This window comes from Anabrus simplex, chromosome 1 (assembly GCF_040414725.1).
Source record: "Anabrus simplex isolate iqAnaSimp1 chromosome 1, ASM4041472v1, whole genome shotgun sequence".
Lineage (NCBI taxonomy): Eukaryota > Metazoa > Arthropoda > Insecta > Orthoptera > Tettigoniidae > Anabrus > Anabrus simplex.
Window position 1 is genome coordinate 494,310,582 of NC_090265.1, and position 20,442 is coordinate 494,331,023.

General features: G+C 37.1%; 1 protein-coding gene across 6 annotated transcripts in view; it reads right to left on the reverse strand.

Annotated features, from left to right (window-relative positions):
- LOC137496932 (NADH dehydrogenase [ubiquinone] iron-sulfur protein 2, mitochondrial-like) overlaps positions 1 to 20,442 on the reverse strand; it is a 215,474-nt gene that overhangs the window by 32,304 nt on the left and 162,728 nt on the right. For 5 of the 6 annotated variants that reach the window (XR_011017528.1, XM_068225029.1, XM_068225026.1 and 2 more), the window contains one exon: positions 422 to 518. The exons of the other annotated variant lie outside the window; for it this stretch is intronic. Coding sequence is in view for 4 of the 5 variants with exons in the window: in XM_068225029.1 (XP_068081130.1) it covers positions 422 to 518 (97 nt within the window). In the remaining variant the exon portion in view is untranslated. The remainder of the gene's footprint in view (positions 1 to 421; positions 519 to 20,442) is intronic. 6 annotated transcript variants of the gene reach the window in all.

Below are 20,442 nucleotides of genomic sequence, written 5' to 3' on the forward strand. Positions count from 1 at the left end.
ATGTACTTTTGAGGGTAAGCTGGAACATTACCATATATGGTCGCGGATAGCTGGCTTACGGCGGCCACGTCACTCGCTGGGTACGTCACTGCGTTCGGCGGGCTGCCTACCTTCCACCTCGCGCGAAGTTCAACAAACATACTTCGGACTTCTCTCGTAGCAGCGTTCCCGGTACAGTATATACGGACGCTATATACGGGTTAAATGCGAGAAATCTACAATACCACGCACTCGTTCTTTTTTTGAGCAAATCAACATTCATGTTTTTAAATATTGTACCTAAGTAACTGCATATGCCTACAAGGTCTTCACTTACCTTTAGGCCGCTTCCTTCCAACTCCTAGGCCTTTCCTATCCCATCGTCGCCATAAGACCTATCTGTGTCGGTGCGACGTAAAGCCCTAGCAAAAAAAAAGCTTACCTTTAGGAGCCTCTACTGCTGTATAAGTTGATCCTGGTGGAACTTGGTAGCCTTGAGTAAATAACTTGAAATGATGAATCAAAGCTTCCATTGAAGTCTGTAACAATTTACAAAAGTTATCAGTTAGTTCTATACTGTTATCAACACCCAAGGTGGCAGATAATAATAATAATAATGATGATGATGATAATAATAATAATAATAATAATAATAATAATAATCCAAGTGGGTGGCATTAGTGGTTTAACATGCCGAATTATGTTTATTTATAGGCTGATTCGTGTACTTTGTGGAGTATTGAGGTGTATAGTGCCCCAGTTGAAGTTATCTATCATACCTGTGCTCCCATTATAGAAAATTTTCACTAAATAAGTGTGCTGAATTTTTGCCAAGACGACAGCCATTTTGATTTATATTGTTAAGTGTATACAGAGAAACTAAAGATAAACTAACGACATCTAGGCGGTAATTCCAACATATTACTAAGGTAGCCGCTTGTTATCATACAGGTGTTCTGTGTCCATTAATCATTCAACGTCTGAATTAGGCTATGTTCTCAATATTTTTGTTTCTCTCTTCTTGCCATCTTTAACTCTCTTTAAATATCCCACTATAATACCTTCAATTCATGGTTTGCATTTACAAGACTAAATAATTTACACATCCCTACTTTCTGATATATTCTACAGTTTCATAGTAATAATGTCTATGGGCCTAATAAATTATCATCATTGACAAATATAATCTGTAACGATATTATCGAGGTTATACATCCTGTACTATGGCTGCAAATGACACCAATAAGAGTACCACTGATAACAAAACACAATGTCAATTTTGCGGGCAAATGTATAAAGGCCTTAAGATACATATAAGTAAATCACACCCAGAGAAATACAGAGCCTGCTTGTTGAATCCATCTATGAATACACCTAGCCAGTCTAAAATTCCTCCTTCAGATCCTATTCCTATTTCTAGTAAAAATGGTCAGTCAACGAACTTGGAAATAACCTCTGATCAAAGAGAGCAAAAAAATTAACCTTACCACGATGAACTGAGTAAATGGCTAGGTATTTTTCAGCATGAATTGAGTGATGCTGAATTCAATGAACAAGTCACTAATTTTGTAAACTTCCTTGCCACAGCTACAGACCTACTGCCAGGTCCAAAGAGTCCAGTTACTAGATATATTGAAGCTCGTAAACATGGCACTTACAAAAAATAACAACCGACAGTATAAAACCTCCAGTAACCCACAGAGATCCTCTAAGAATGATCGTGAACGTCGGAAGGCTAAATTCGAGTATGAACTGACTCAATATTAATATTTTTACCAAAGGAGGAAAGCAATTAGAAAAATTTTAAGTGGCAAAAGAACTAATAATTTGAAACTAGAGAAAGATGTTGTTGAAGGACATTTTAGGAACAGATTTGAAACTCCTAATGATTGCATGAGTGACTCCTATATTGATTATACGAATGAAACCTTAGATGATACAATTTCAATATCTCAAGAGTTAGTTTTCTCTATTATCAAGAGCATAGCAATTGACACTAGCCCAGGTCCGGATAAGGTTTTACTGAAATCTGTTTATGATCCACTTGCTGCTAATATTTTAGCCCATATCACCAGAAGAATATTTGAAAGTGGGTTCATTCCTGAGGTTCTTAAGGTAGCGAGAACTGTTCTTATACATAAAGGCGGTGAAGAGAATGATCTGTCCAAATGGAGACCGATTAGTATTTGCTCCATTATTCGGCGCATATTAAGTAAAATCCTTGATAAAATTGGAACAGCTGTAATGAAAAAGATTTCAGGCTGCGTAGTATTCCTCGACATCAGCAAAGCGTTCGATAGTATAGGACACAATCACTTAAAGGCGACAATAGAGAACTCTATACTACACAGATCCATTAAGAAGTTACTAGTCAACCTTCTCACAGAAAACACAACACAAGTTCAAACTGCTCGTGGTCATACAGATAAGATAAACATCAAATATGGAGTGATGCAAGGAGATCCCATTTCACCTTTCTTATTTAACTGGGGTATAAACCACATCCTTGATGAACTCACAGACATCAAAGTATCACTGTACCTTTAACATCCCTATGCTTTGCCGACGATCTGGTGATCATAGCTAAAGACCAAGCAGCAGCTTCAATCCTAGTCACTTCTGTCATAAATCTGCTTCAAGAAATAGGTTTGCATATAAATGCAGACAAATCAAATGCCATTATTATAGAAAATGGTAAACTTGATTCTGATGATATCGTGACGGTCTCTGGAAATATTAGAAGTATAAATGATAGCGAAGAAATAAAATATTTAGGGGCAACTTTCAGACAGACTTTAGTCTTCAATGAACATCAGGTACTTAAAAAATTGAAAGCTAACTTAGATCAGATTACCAGGACTCACTTACGCCAACCGCATCAAAAATTGACTGTAATAAATCAGTTTATTGGCCCTACACTGATATACCCCTTCCAGACTGTTTCGGTTGAGAAAATTCCCAAATCAAGTCTGTTAAAAGCCGACAACATGATCAGAAGCGCACTTAAAGAAATTCTACAACTTCCGAGTGACACACCGACAAGTATGATCAATTCGAGCCACAAATATAAAGGGTTAGCACTAATGCGCGCTACTTGGGAAGCGTACCTTCAACAGCTGAACATCAATCTTAAGCTAGAAGCTGTGAATGGTTCGCACGTAAATGCTGTTCGAAATTTCACAGCAATAAAAACTCGCTGTCTATCTGAACTTCAACTCAATGAAGAGACATCAACGAAATCTGTTAAACAACTACACGATATACTTAGAACACGCGAATTTGAAGCTTAGTGTGCATATCCACAAACAGGACGAGGTGTTGAATTATTTGCTCAAGTTCCTGCTGCTAATTCTTGGGTTACCAGAAGAGATGGTTTAACCTGTTAGGAATGGAGGGAGATGTTGAAGATGACCGCGATGGTTGCACCAGTACGTACTCTGCCGGGACGTTCTACCAGCACAGGCCACTGCAGACACTGCAGTGAGTATGAAACCTTACCACATGTGCTGGGGAGTTGCCCTCAAGGAGAACTGCTTAGGATCAAACGCCGTAACATCATCAGAAACCTGATTGCTAATGCTCTTCGTCTCAAAAATCCAGAAGTGTACGAAGAAGTCCACTGCCTTGCCGAAGGAGGCAGTACTCGCAGGATTGATATTATAGCGATTGACAGACGGAGGAACGAAGCAGAAATTATTGATCCTACGGTACGCTTTGAATCTTCAGCCTCTCAGCCGACTGACATAGACAATGAGAAAAACGATATCTAAAATCCAACCATCCCTTTCTTTCTTGAGTCGTATAACCTTAAAAAAATTACGGTGTCTGGACTTTTCTTTGGCGCGAGGGGAACAATTCCCAAATCTTTCGTCACATGGCGACAAAAATATAAACTAGCGAGAAGCCTACAGATGAGATAGTCGTCTCACTCATCAAATACTCCGTTTTGATTCTTCGTCACCATTTATATGGAGTTCATGCCATTTAACATGGTTAATTGTAACCTATCATATTTTTAAACATTAATCATTTTTATCTTCCCTCAAAATTGTTATTGTGTATTATTCTGTGTCTTATGGCAAATCTAGGGTGCCCTGGATCAGACTAAATAAATAAATAAATAAATAATAATAATAATACATTTTTTATTTGAGAGTTGACCACTGAGGATCACGCTACAATTTCATTTTTTCTTCGTCTGAAGTGTTTTCTATGGTCCAAACTGTTTTCCTTCTAACATCTGAACTTCTCTAGATCTTTATGTACTTTTTTAATCCAGGCTGTCGGCTTCTTGTTCCACTTTTTGGTTAGTCTGGTTTTGTCCATTCTGTACAAATGTCTAAGAAATGATAACCTTCTCTTTTTCATGGTCTCTGAAATTTTCTCCACGTTTTTGTAGACTTCATTGTTGTTCTGAAGTTTCCAACAGGTTTCAGTCTGGATTGGGCCCAAGATTTTACGTAGCGTTCTTCATTCTAGGATCTCCAGCTTTTCTAATTTGTAATTCATCGAGAGGCATTCGCTGGCATTCGGACATTCTGTTTTTACTACAGTGTTGTAATGTCTTATTTTGGCATTCCATGAGATGCATTTCTTGTTGACATTTTAGTCAGTCTATAAGCTCTCTCCATTTTTGAGATATGATTGTCTACTACAGCTTTCTCTTGTCCATTCTCTTGTACGATTTTACCAAGATATTTGAACATTTTTAACCCCCTAAATCGGCCCATTCCCTGTTTCAAGGAATTGTAGTCCATGTTTGTCGTTCATCATGAACATGGTCTTCTCTTTCGAGATCGTTAGTCCCGTCTTACTAGCGATCTTTTCTAGGAGGTTGATCTCTATGCCTGCTTCCTCTAGGTTTTCTGAAAGTATTGCAAAATTATCAGCAAAAGCTAAGCAGTTGACTTTGATTCCTCCCGATTTTCTTCCTAAGCAGATTGAGGTTATCCTTTGATTTTCAATTTCGGAATTCCAAATTCTCACAATCTTCTCCAGGACACAGATGAATAATAGTGGTGATAATCCATCACCCTGTCACACACCTGTCTTAATTTCAAATGACTGAGACAATTCTTCCATGAATTTCACCTTTGAAGTTGTGCCTGTCAAGGTTTCTCTGATAATGTTTGCCAGTGTGGTTTTGACCCCAAATTCTCTGATGATCTTATCTAGGGTCTCTCTGTCCACCAAGTCATAGGCATTTTTGAAGTCAGTGAAAAAAATCACTATATTTTTGCCGTTCAACACTCTGTGGTGAATTACTGATTTCAAATTAAGGATTTGCTCAGCACAAGAGCGGCCTTTTCGGAACCCACATTGGTATTCTCCAAGTTGCTTATCTAGGATTCCTTCAATTCTGTTCAGAAGTATCTTGGAAAGGATTTTGAAAGCGACTGGGAGTAGCAACACTCCTCTGTAGTTGTTAACATCTTGTTTGTTCTCTTTCTTGTCGAGTGGGTGGATCAGCACTGTTTTCCATTCGTCTGGTAGCTTTTCTGTCTCCCATATTTGCTGGAAAATATGGTGCAAATTTTTTTTAAAAAATGCTATTTGTTCGGGGCGTCGACCTATGTAGATCTTTTGCCCCTAAATATGGTACAAGTCATCCAGGATTTTCGGTTCAGCTCATTTCAATATTTCTGCTCATATTGATATTATTATAGTTGTTGTTGTTGTTGTTACATTACTTATTTCTGAAGAGCAGAGAGTGGTGATGGGGGGGAAGAAGCATTAGGGGTGAATTTCTGGACAAGGACTAACCAGAATTTTAATATAGCCAACAAAATCACATTTGATGTTTATTTCTTTTCTTTCACTATTTTGAACAAAATTAACAATAATTGCAGTTGAGAAGGCACCTTCAGTTATTAACAAAAGAGCTCAGCTGTTCCAGAGTTTGCATAGATTAATCCAGAAAATTTACACATGAGCTCGAATGCTCAAAATATTTACAATAGTGTAATGAATTTAATACAACTCACTTTGAGTAGCACAGTCAAAGTTGTTGACCCGAGGTCTTTGGAAACTAGCAAGGGGAATTCCAGAATTTACAGAGTCAAAATACAGAAGCCTTAGCTTCCCCAAGATTTACAATATGCTGGGTTTTTAACCCCAAGAGTTTGTGTTACATCAGAGTACAGTTTGCCCCTTGTGGGCTATGAATCTTCAACCATGACCACTTTGGTGATCATCACAGTAGAAAGCAATAGTTCACTGTTGTACAATTACCCCTACACAACTAATATAAGAGCTACCCTTGAAAAATAGAAAAGATTTACAGAGGCATATGGCCCACGCTACTCGGCCGGAGAAAAAGTAAATACTGTTTAATTTACAAGGATGAAAATTCAGAGTGAAATGGAGGTGAAGTTCAAGCATTCCAAACTAATTTAAGATCCCTAAGTGGGCTTTCGGCCCTATGATACAGAGGCTAATCCCATACTACCGGGTGACTAAGTATTAGAAGTTAAAAGCTGAAAAACCTAAAGAAAATTTAGATGGTTGGAAAAGTTAGTCACCCTACACAAATTTAGAGGAAGGTTAACAAGGGTAACCACTCGTGCTTCCTTACATTTCATTCCCCAGGGGAAATTAAAATATAAAATTCTAAAGATGAAAGTTACATTAGTTCTCAAAAGAGAAAGCCCTACATTTAATTTGAGAATGGAGCTGGCAACCTAGCAGTTACCTACTAAATAGTTTAGAAATCTTCGCAAGCTTCACATGCAGTATTATTTAACTTAATTTCTGGGTTGAACCATGTTGTACTTGTACGCATATCACGTACAGTTTGCCGGCGTTTCGAATACATTGCAGTATTCTTTGTCAAGGCGACTGAAATACCCCTACTCGATCCCGCAGTAGTTCATTTAATAATAAAATAGACTGCCATACCTTGTTTATATATAAATAGCTGATGTGCCCGTGTTTCGCTACGGGATTCTCAGAAAGACTGACTTTGTGGTTTTCCTAACTAAAGTCAACATAGGTCATCACGAAAATGTCAAGTAAGAATGTAGCGATTAAAAGCAATGTATCGCATAAAAACTTGATCAAATGAAAAACCACACATTTTCTCACTTATAACGAACAGTACCACGGTGCCGATCTGACAGTCCCAAGTTCCAGAGCTGGAAAGACCAGGCCGCAGAGAGCAGCGAACACTCCTCTGCCATTATTCTGTTAAATGTTCACAATACTCATTCCAATCAGTGCCTCAGGGTAGGGATTGAATAGCAAGAATGTTATAATGAACCAGTGTGTTACGTACCAGTAGTATCAGAAAATTTATGAACCAGAGGAATGGCATGCTAAAGAAGGAAGTTATCTAACTCCCCACCAATATTCAGGCAGTCTGTTACACTCGGTACGACCAGGCAAGTTGGCCATGTGATTACGGGCGCGCAGCTGTGAGCTTGCATCCGGGAGATAATGGGTTTGAACCCCACTGTCGGCAGCACTGAAGATGGTATTCTGTGGTTTCCTATTTCAAACCAGGCAAATGCTGAGGCTGTACCTTCACTAAGGCCAGGGCCACTTCGCACTCCTAGCCCATTCCTATCCCATTGTCGCCATACAACCTATCCTGTCATGCAACGTAAGCAAATTTTAAAAATATACTCGGTACGCAGCAGTAATCCTATCTATCAGCAACAGAGAACACAAAGCACATCACAACAAACAATGGTCAATGTAATGTTATTGTTGATAAATTCTATGAGCTTTCTATATTATAGGCCTTCGCATTTAGTTTTCTTTCGACTCTGTGATATTAGGACGTCTTATAACATTATTTATAGTGTAGACTGTAGTTCCTTATTCTCCGACTTTACATAACAATTTTTATTAAAGTCTGTTTACACATTTTTTCGTAACTCGGCGTTGATATGGACTTAACAAAAATCCAAACTCATGAATATCTCTTTCATCAGAGCCGGTACGGTAACAATGTATAAGATATACATGGTTGGAAATTTAATACTATATAACTTTAGTTTGTGTAGTATTTATCAATATAACCACTAATAACATAAATATTTCAGAATTATATTTTAGGCCTTCCCCTTAACTACCATTTCACTCAGTGTGAAGAAAATTATTTATGGCCTAGATTACAGTAACTTCTTCCCCGCCTTTGCATACCGATTTTCATTAAGATAAGACCACTAATAACTTAAATATTTGAGAATTAAATTTTAGGCCTTCCTCTAAACTACTATTTTCTCAGCGTGAATACAGTTATTTATAGCCGAGATTTTAGAGACTTATTGTCCTGACTTTACCTACCGATTTTCATGAAGATACGACCACTAATAACATAAATATTTGAGAATTACATTTTTTCTTGTTGCTTTACGTCGCACCGACACAGATAGGTCTTGTGGAGACGATGGGACAGGGAAGGGCTAGGAGTGGGAAGGAAGCGGCCATGGCCTTAATTAAGGTACTGCCCCAGCATTTGCCTGGTGTGAAAATGGGAAACCACGGAAAACCATTTTCAGGGCTGCCGACAGTGGGGTTCGAACCTACTACCTCCCGAATACTGGATACTAGCTGCACTTAAGCAACTGCAGCTATCGAACTCGGTGAATCAAATTTTAGTCCTTCCCCTAAACTACCATTTCACTCAGTGTGAATAAAATTATTTATGGCCTAGATTATAGTGACTTATTCCCCAACTTTGCATACCAATTTTCAGTAAATTCTCTTCAGCCGTTTTCTCGTGATGCGTGTATATACAGACAGACAGACAGACAGACAGACAGACAGACAGACAGACAGACAGACAGACAGACAGACAGACAGACAGACAGACAGACAGACAGACAGACAGACAGACAGACAGACAGACAGACATCACGGAAAATTAAAAAGTGCATTTCCTTGTGAACCGACTTACTCTTGACTGGGATGTCAATCTCCTTTTCAAGCCCTACTGTTGATGACAATTTTCGTTGAACCCCGAAACTTATTTTTGGAACCACGGTGGACGGCAAATTTTTCTTGCGCCGCGTCGAAGGAAAATTTACCTTGCGCCATGTTTTGAGTCCCGCGGCGTCTTTCTTCTTTTTTTACGTATGGGAGTCATTCTTTCTTCCAATCAACTACACGCCGACGTTCAAGAAAATCTCCAGCTAGCTACGCCATACAACTCAGGGATTATCCTATTTCAAACTAAAGTGTTGTATTTTTTTAACGTGAATCCGACTGAGACACGCACCTCAAATATATCCATCATGTTTGCCTGACTAACAGGTCAATAATTCAAAATACGACCAATCTTAAATTCCATCATTTCCATATGAAATTACCTTAAATTATTCTTATAACGTATAAATAATATTAATAAGTTAAATTCTTAAATACTAATTTTATTCAAAAATTATTTTTGTACTAAGGATAAGTTGTCATTTAAATGATTCTTATGTACATGTAGGTATCTCATCAAAAATTAAAAAAAATATTGACTTGAAGGTATCACTCTAATTATTGGTTTACATTTCACATTATTAATATTTTTTTCAACATCCACGGTCTCGTCTACTCTGATAAACAATTGTGAAGTGGAATTGTATTATTTCAGGAAGCTCTCCTGACCTGACATGGATTACCTCCTTCATCTCCTCAGTCTCATATATAAAAAATTAAAATGTTCAGTCCACTAAACTACCATAAAATAATTCTATGATTCCTTCTGGCTAATTCAAAATTAACGAACTGTTATATTAAGAATGAACACGAAATTATCTGGGAATAGAACTCTCAAATTCTCCTTAAACATCAAATTCTAACTTGTTATTAACTTTTATCAAGATCTTAAATGATTACATAATATTATGTTCTACATATGTACGTAATTATTGAAAGGTTTGTTCGGCCATGTATTTAAAGAATGCTTCTTTTTGGTGTCTCATCCTAACATTATTTCATTTTTGTGACTGTATCATTAATAACGTAGATGGAGTAAGCAATGTTTCACATGCGTAGCTTTCAATTGCTAGCTAGGCTGATATACCAATGAACATATATATATATATACGTATATATGTTTGATCATACTTGGACATATTCAAAATATTCCCTAAGAAATATGTAAGAATTGTTCAATAAAATCTCAACAAGTTTATGTCTAGGTCAAATTAAGGTCGAAATGCTTTATAAATCTAATCACTGAGTGCTAATGGTCAAGGACTACCGTTGATGAAACTTCCACACTCGCAAATAGCAATAACATGACAGTATGAAGACACTACCGTCAATGATTTACTGTTCCAACTTAAGTCATTTTAAATATTGAGTAACATGTAAAATTTTCTTAGAAAATGCCGTCATTATGCTCTACTATAGGTTATCTAGGGTTATTTTTGAGGATCGTACATTATTACCAATCTGCAAGTTCACTAACCAAATGTCAATAACTCAAATAATAAGACAAGCCATATTACATATCCCTATATGCGTCAAATATATCCTGATCCATAACTGCTTGAAATAAACGGACATCAATTCCTTATTCGTCGTCGTATTAATCATAATTCCACGCCTAATATCTCAATGCATATATTATTTATAACATTCACAAGTCTTGCCTCAATATTCCCGACGTGTATGAGCTCACCGTGAATATAAACATCATTAATTCTTTTCAAAGTACCGCTCAATTCACTATATTCAATGGGTGATATGAATAAAAATGAGATGTAACTCGGAGACAAGTCTCGAAGGAGGATTGAGACGGAAGTCACTTGCGAGACAGAACTCGTCATGTATATGAATAAAGTTTGTTTCTCGCTAACGAGACTTGTCTCCTTCCTCTTGAGACGAGTCTCGTACACTGGCTCTGGTATCTGTCAGCTGACGAGTGAATTACTACAAAAATTGGTTTTGTTGGAATAGATGGAAGTGTTAGATTTACAAGCGAAAAAGATTGAAAAGCGACAGTGTGTTCTCGAAAAAACAGAAGAACTCATTTCAGTGCAAAAACAGATTTCGCAACTGCAAATGGAAAATCTTTTACATGAAAGGGAGAAACGAGCAGAACAAACAAGTACAACCGAAGTGGAACACCCACCGATATTTTTTTCATTTAGAATAGTTCTTGACAGACTTTTCTTCTTCTTCAGTTGTGTTTCACTTGGGAGCCTATTCTGCAAACTATAGGCTACCTTTCGTATTAATCAATATTCAATAATCACTAGTTCTTATTTCAATTCTTTCCAGGCTTACATAAACGTAGTGGCTCGTACACTTGATATACTTGAACCCCAGCTTGTGAACTACTGATTTAAGGTTTCTTTTCTTGTAAGTTTCCTTCAAGATATTGTGTAAGAAGTTATATTGTGTTTATCATCACATTCAAGATCCACATACAAATGCATAATTTTCTGCGGTCATTGAAAATTACTCAAACACTTTTTAGCACACGCTGCGTACTTCATTCTTCACGAATATGAAGAGTTTATTGACCATACCTGTGCATAGCTAGGGGTGTTTCTGCATATAATGTACTTTTTCTACAATTTGTTTTACGTCGCACCGACACAGATAGGTCATATGGCGACGATGGGATAGGCTTAGGAGTGGGATGGAAGCGGCCGTGGTCTTAATTAAGGTACAGTCCCAGCATTTGCCTGGTGTGAAAATGGGAAACCACGGAAAACGGTATTCAGGGCTGTCGACAGTGGGGCTTCAACCCACTACCTCCCGGATGCAAGCTCGCAGCCTCGCGTCCCTAACCGCACGGCCAACTCACCTGGTATATAATATACTACCAATACCTATATACTGTTGCATAAACTGTCTAAATTGCAAACTTAGAAACAATAAAAAATGCTATCCATATTGATAAACGAAGGGAGTTGTTTGATTTGGACCGGACAAATTGCAATGAAACTTAGTAACCTGATGAGCTAAGACATCCGGAACTCAATGGTGAGAACCGTTCTGCCGTGAAATAACATTTTCGTACCGGTATTTATTGACAGTAAATTTTTGCTCCAGTTTGAAATGGAACGTGATGTGTAGATGGCAGCGATTTCAATGAAATATGGTAGGATGGTCAATTTAGACATCAGAACATCGCTGCATGACGTTGTTATATAGGTTACCCGCAGTGTGACAAAATTAATCACTTTCAACAAGAATCCGAAAGTTTAAGGCTATTTGTAGCATGCAAGTTTATATACAAATGACGATGATTTCATATTACATATTTTAGCCTCAATTGTAAACGACAAAGAAGTATTAAAAGCCTAATATTTTGAAATATTCATATACTGTGCATGTTAGTAAAATGGATTTGACGAGCAAAATCTAATTTTCACTCTATAGCGCACTGTTTAATGTAACTTTAAAATAGAACTATCAGTGCATTTCTACAGTGCATACACGAGGTCAATACAGCTGCAAACCACCCAGCTGTTCTTTAGCAATTAATTATAACAATGTCGTTGATTTTATGACAAAGTGAATATCAGCAATAAATTTAAGACAGGTAGATTGACAATTCATGGAAGTTTCATCGAAATCTGTCTGATCCAAACCAAATGCTTCCCTCGTAGTATTCGGCGCAAGTGAGATTTTGGTACGATGGTTGAGAAAGAGCAGCACTCATAGAGGCAGCAAATCATTGGCTGAATAACGTCATTATGCGAATCTGTTAAATGTTGTGAAACCAGTTACAGCATATTTTTTTCAAGGGCACGAGCCGCCGGTTGAAACTTTTAAATAAACTTAGAAACAGTGCAATCGAAAAAGGCATGGGCAGGGAATTTTACGGCACTTAAACATAAATGGGATAGCTTACACCAGGACCAAGGATACTCGCACATTTGTTCAATACCATTTGGCCAACATGTGATAGAGAGCGATAATTTTCAGACTTGAAAAAATATCCTTCCAGATATCAAAATGTGAATAATAATAATAATAATAATAATAATAATAATAATAATAATAATAATAATAATAATAATAATAATAATAATAATAATAATAGGTAATAATTTCGTGTGGCTATTTCTAGCCCGGTACAGCCCTTGTAAGGCAGACCCTCCGACGAGGATGGGTGTCATCTGCCGTGTTATTCTAGTGGAGGATAGTGTTGTGTGTGAGTTGCAGGAATGTTGAGGATTTAACGTTAAAATCTCTGACACGACAGCGAATCGAACCCGGAGGCCTCCTGAACCGAAAAGTACCACGCTGACCATTCAGCTAAGGAGCAGGACAAAGTGAATAATGAAAACCTTGAATAATTGTAAGTCATATCTTAAACATAGCTATGTTTCGTTTCGGCCTTTTCCGTGATTGTGAATTAATTGTATTTATAAAATGTTAGTCGTGTTGTGAATAGACAAAATGTCAACATGAAGAAAAAATCACAAATGTAGAATAGATTAAGAATAATTAAAGTAATGTAATAATTACTAAGAAAATTATTAGAAGTGTATGTTGTACGGTTTTGCATATTTCTGGTTTGATTTTGAACATTTTAGACTTTATGATGCATGTAAATCCTATCGCAAATGGCTATCATCGTCATCATCTTTATCATTATTATTATATGAATGTCTCGTGTATTCGCTCCAGAAAATGTGCTAAGCATTCCACATTTTCTTTCCGGTAGAGATCTTTATAATCATGTTCGAGAGAATTTCTTCGTGGTTTATACATTTTTCTTCTCCGTTGTAAAACCATCATAAACTCCGCCATCACGTTTTCAGCCTGATTCTATCGGCTTGAGTCATCTTCTGGGCTGTCTCAAGAAATTCTGAGACCAGTCTCCATTCAGAGAGACTAAACTCCAGTTTATTCATATACATTTGGAGTTGTGTCTCCGAGAGAATCCGCTAACGAGCTGTGTCTCAAGGAGCAAAGGTCACTGCTGAGACATCGCTTTTTTATTCATATACATTTGAGACATGTCTTAATGTTTATGAGACAAGAGACACGTCTCCGGTTTATTCATATCACCCAATATCTCATCAGAATTCATATCATATGGATCAACAACTATCATTTATATCGACGCATACTTCTCTTATCAAAGTACGAAGATATTAAGCCTGTATCTATTTACATTGGGTAAAAGTTTACGTCGTATCCGCACGTTAACCTACAATTCAATATACTACATATTCTCGTTTGAAATATCTCATTTCACATTATGTACGTCAATATTCTTTGAAAGAAAGCTAAACAATGCAAGCGAAGCACATCATTTGCGAGTGTTATCTTTCCTACACATGGGAGTGTTTATTAGTTTTGGAAGATTACCTAAATCCATCAGTTAAACATCAACATTGGTCCATTCGCGCTGAAACTCGATATTGAGATCACCTCTCGAAGATATATCGACCTAGCTCTTGTACAATCACCATCGACAACTTGGTATCAAATGATATACATATAACTACAATTTAAGAAAAGAAATTTGTGAAACTTAACTTAATCCATCTGCGTTTCTGGACTGGGATGGCTGCTTCCTGGTTCTCCTAGGACGTTCATCTCCGGGTTATCGCTGCATCATGACCGGGCTGCGGTCACGATCCTCGGGTCCGTAGGAATGGTTGGCGGGTTACCGTCAGACTCTCGTCCCTTCTTCAGTCTAGCCGGTCATCTCGTAGCTCTCGAAGACATGCATAAAACACATATTTGAAGACATCATTAACTTGACAACCATGCTACTCGTATATCTTCCTTAAACTATACTTATGTTGAGCAGAGTAGGTTATGATGTGACAAACGTCAATATTTTAATTTGAATTATCTTAAGAGGTATCTTCAATGTTGCCGTGTCTTCACTAGATACATTAATTGATCGATTTTCGCTTTGATACTCTAGTTTACTCGGAAACTGCGCCCCACTATTTACTTCGTTTATTCCTTTTTTTTTTTTTTTTTTTTTTTTGATACTCCGCTTTGGATTTTCGTTACGACTACGAAAAATATATTGTCATAACTTTATAATGCAATCTGGTTTTACAAAAATTTAGGAAGTATCCCTTTTAAATCTTCTGTTCTAGTTGCATATCAATTCATTCGTAAATCTCTTCCTGGTGACTTTATGCGATGTTCACCCGTTCCTATTGTTGTTTCTTCACGGCCATTTGGATTCCACATGTCTGCACTTTCTTCTAAGATATTCATGGCCTATTTAATTCTGCACGTCTGTATATTACAAGTCGTATTTTCTGCCGCATGATTTCTGACACTTTATCGCTATTCACGGCAAAACGACGATTTTAATATCGCGATTCTAAATGACCAGGGCAATGAAATGGTACACTTGTTACTGTGGGCATGACTGGTACAGAAATACTATCCTTTTTAAATTCTGAGCAATGTACAGACAAAACTCTTATTTTATATACATAGATGTCATAATGCCGCAAACCCTGCCTCACGACTCCCAAAAGAGACGGACTATCTGCTTAGTCTGTGGTACACATACTAAAGCTGCCAGATGATCAGACAGACTATATGTTTAAAGCTCTCTTCTTGTATAGTGGTTTAGGCAGAACCATCTGGACGTTTTAATGAAAACTCTTTTGATTGGATTAAATGAAATTCAATTCAGATATTCAGCTTAATATCATGCCTCTAGAGGGGTGGATTAAATGAATTGCAGTTTAGGTGACTTCAGATAATTAAAATGAACAATGGAAGATCAACAGTATGAATAACATCTAAATACAAACATTCTCCCTGACAAGTAATGACATCTGAACTCTAGATTAGGTAACATTTTGATGTCAGACATCTAGTCCTCGAATGGAAAAGCTACTATGATTTCCTCAAGTTCACAGTTTTTTTAGAGATGGATGCACAGTTTAAAATTTACCTGGAGGCTTTACTCATACAACAACAACAACAACAACAACAACAACAACAACAACAACAACAACAACAACAACAACAACAACAACAACAACAACAACAACAACAACAACAACAACAACAACAACAACAACAACAACAACAACAACAACAACAACAACAACAACAACAACAACAACAACAACAACAACAACAATAATAATAATAATAATAATAATAATAATAATAATAATAATAATAATAATAATAATTTGGAAAACAAATCTCTTCTTTTTTTTTTATAGGCATCTTAAGCAAAATGATAATGGATCATCATTTCTAAAATTAAGCTGAATTATCTGACACTACTCAATTTTTGCTAGAGTTTTAATGCTGCACCAACTCAGATAGGTTATTTGCGGCAAGAGGATAGGAAAAGTCAAGGACAGAGAAGGAAAAGGTCATTGCCTTAAGGTACAGCCCCAGGATTTGCCTGATGTGAAAACCATGAGCTACAGAAAATCCTCAAAACTCCCAATGCAAGCTAACAGCCACATGTCCCAAACTGTGCAGCCAACTTGGCAGCAATCCCACCAGGAGCAAATACAGGTATCAAGTATAATATATCCAACATAATGCAGTAGGAAGGGAAAATGCAAAGCAGTAACATCATCAAGGAGAAACTACAATTCTGGGCCATACACCGTACATACACGAATAGTCCACACATCCTAATTTTAGAAAAGTTTCTTTTTCTTTTTTCTTGTTATTACATAGCTTTGTTAAATATGAAGGCTGTAAATAAAGTAGTGGCAATATTGATAGGACACAATATTTAATGAACTAACAAGTACAATTGTATTAGATTCCTTCAATGTAGTCAGCCACATTTTGCCAAATGTCAGAAAGCCATTAAGGACTGTTGGCAAGGCATTCTCTGTTGAGGACAGGGACGGAGTGTCCTAATTCGCGGAGTGGGTTGCCAACTTTGGCAAAATTCAACAAAGAGTCAAGCATTATTTTTGGGAAAAGTACAGTGCTGTTTAAATCAAAATATCAGTTGTCATTTTAAGGCATTCTCCCAAACAATCTTGCTAACTGTCTGGAACTATTCTTGTACCTCTACAACTTTTATGTTATGTAAATGTAAGTACTCTGTAATCTGTTCTTGTACCTCTGCAACTCTGTGTTATGTATATATACTGTAAATACTCTGTAATCAATTCCTGTACGTCTGCAACTTTTGTGTTATGTAATTATAAATAATCTGAAATCTATTCTTGTACTTCAGCAACTCTTATGTAAATGAAAATACTCCATAATCCATTCGTGTACCTTTGCAACTTTCATGTTACGTAAATGTAAATAGAGTCACAAATAATTCTCTGTAATCCTCATCTTGATGATGTACATATTTTATATATTGTATGTGTTTATATGTTCAACCATTTACTAATTATCTTATATACACAAACTATATTTTGATGTGTAAGTGCCCGCCAGTATGTAATGTCCTGTACAATTCCTATGTATGAGCCTGCAGGCTCGTTGGAATTAATTGAAATAAATAAATGAAATGTCAGGAAATCTACGGATGACGGTTTGTCCCTCAGGCACAACTTGCATAAGAATAACACACTTGCAGTTGTATGCTACAATCAGCATAACCTTCACCTGACTGGGTTCCTGTTGAAATTTCTGTGGACGTGGTGAACCTGGGTGATGCCATTCATTAGACTGACGCTTTAATCCAGGCTTGTAGGCTCGTGCTCACATCTCATCAATTGCAACAATATGCTGCAGAAATGCTTCTGCTTCGTTGCGGTATCTGCGTAGGTGGATGCCATCCAGTGCATATTAGTGCTATTTCTGTACGTCGGCGAGTTTATGTTGAATCCAACGGGACACAATTTTCCTCGTGTTAAGATATTTCATCAGCATGTGCCACACCATTTGATGACTGAGACCAACCTCTATGGATAATTCCCAGACAGTTCATCAATGGTCTATGGAAACGAGACCACTCACGATGTCAGTCTGATCTTGAGGAATGGATGGCTGACCTGCGCGGTGCATATAAATGCCACCCATAATACAAGGCCACTATACTAATGAGATCACAGCTGCTGATGTCACACCATCATGGCCAAGCCGAAGGATAGTATCCATGTAGTTTGGAGGTGTTTGAATATAATTTTCATACTAAAACATGTGGGTTTGGTACTGTTACTCTGGAAATATTTATCATTTTAAGGAAATATGCCTTGTAAATGTTGCATCCCTATATGTAAGGACAATTATTCAGCCAGGCCAGAAGTGAGCGTTTTCTTTTTTCTGAGTGATGAACATCTCAAAGAGAAATGGATTAAAGCTGTCCACCAAGATGAATTTGTGCCTTCCAAACAATTGGTAGTGAGTTAAAGCTTTTCTAGTCTAAATTGTTGTGTGTTGTTTGAATTGTTTTTCTGCCTGTGGTTAATGTATAAATACACTAAATGACCAAATGATTAGGCACAGAACTACACAGAAGTCAGTAGACAGCGTGACCTGAAAATTGTGTTAAAAAGTTACACAGACACACACAATAGACTTAACAACTGCTGGGACTTCAATAATATCAACATGTTCCATTAAACAAAATAAAATACTACCGGAATGGATATTCCCTCTAAGCCAATTACCACTTGACTTCACTTATTGTGATAACTCAACACGTAACATCGACAACACAGAATCATTTGCCAAGATTCATACATGTTACTCAAACAAACACTGTGTAGTAACCAACATAAATTCTACGATATATGGACAACAAGGATCAAGACAGTGTCAATAATATGACATACAATACCACATTTGTTTTATATCAATTTTATAATATGAACTTAAGCGTGTGAAAGTTGCTTTAAAAACATCAAGAACATAAGAATAAACTTAAGCAATATTAAATATGAATTAATGCAACCAATGAACAGATTGACAGGATAATTCTAAGTGTAAATGCTGAAAGATTTTATGTATAAAATAATTAGTTTTTAATATATATTTATGGTTACATGGCTGAAGATGGCCCAATATTGTCGGGCCAATACTACTACCATGTATATATTATAATACAATAATATAATATTGATTAGGAGGAACACCCACTAGTGTTATACTCATACATATCATCAATACAGATCAGGAAGCACATAAATTATAATGAATTTGTATGACATCTTTTTTTACAGTTGGATGCCCTTCCTGACACCAATCTCAGTTAAGGAGCTAATGAACATGAAATGAATAATGGTGAGTGAAATTGGTAAGAAGGTGGAAGAAACCTGCTGTGGCATATGAATAGGAACTGTCCCGGCATTTGCCTGGAAGTGAAAATGGGAAACAATAAAAAAATCATTTTCAGCACAGCCAACAGTGGGGTTCGAACCTGCACATCTCTTGATTGCAGAGCTGGGCTCCATAGCTGTAGTGCAAAAAATATGCACGGCCACTCTGCTTGGACCACCACCATTACTACTACTACTACTACTACTACTACTACTACTACTACTACTACTGAAAAAAGCATAAATACTACAGTACAATAAATGCATCTGATTTGCATTATCAATTTGTGAACTAAATGCATGGTGGTTACTGCATGTCTGTTCAAGATGGGCCTTTTTTTCTTATCACGTATGGAACTCTCGTTCACATCATACGTTCTTACAGTTTGCTCTATCACTTCTGTAGTGTGGAGCTTGTCTTTAGTGATTAATGACCTATAATGAGAACTCAGACCGGCCATCCTGAACATGTGAATGACACAATATTTATGCACCACCCTTCTCGGCTTTTGCAGGAACAGAGTGTACAGAAAAATACCAATTTCCAGATTTTTGTATGCCTGGAATACAGTACAACCAGTACCCCATTTCCACTGGCAGATTTTGGAACAGAATACACAGGGATTGTTTGCATGTATATGAGTATGTGTGACCTTCCCCAGTGGACTACAAACTTTCTCTCCAATGAAGAATGTTATTATGTCTAAGAATGATTTCTATGTATGTTTATGTTGAATTTTTAGCACCAAGGCTGGTTGGGTCCTAACAGTTCCACCATTAAGTATCACTGGAGGGATGTCAGGTTCCATGGCTAAATTGTTAGCGTGCTGGGATACCGGGTTCGATTCCCAGCAGGGTCGGAGATTTTAACAATCATAGGTTGATTCTGCTGGAACAGTGGCTGGGTGTATGTGTCGTCATCATCATTTCATCCTCAACACGACGCACAGGTCGTCTACGGAGTCAAATCAAAAGACCAGAGTCAAATCAAAAGACCAGCACCTGATGAGCCGAACATGTCCTCGGACACTCCTGGCACTAAAAGAAATACACCATTTCATTTTTACTGGAGGGACATACAAGGAAAATGAGAAACTAGGAAGTTCCCTGTTACTTTCCTCAATGAGCCAGAAGGTGCTATTATATTTCACTCTGACAAGTCCATTTAACACGTTGAGTGCCAAACCGAAATTCATGGGATTGCCGTCTAGTGCCATGAACTAATAGCATCGAATTACTCCCTGGTGCCAAAACATTCACTGGCTTAACCAAGCAAGTGATCTTTGAACTGAGGATATATTGGGTTAAATTATTA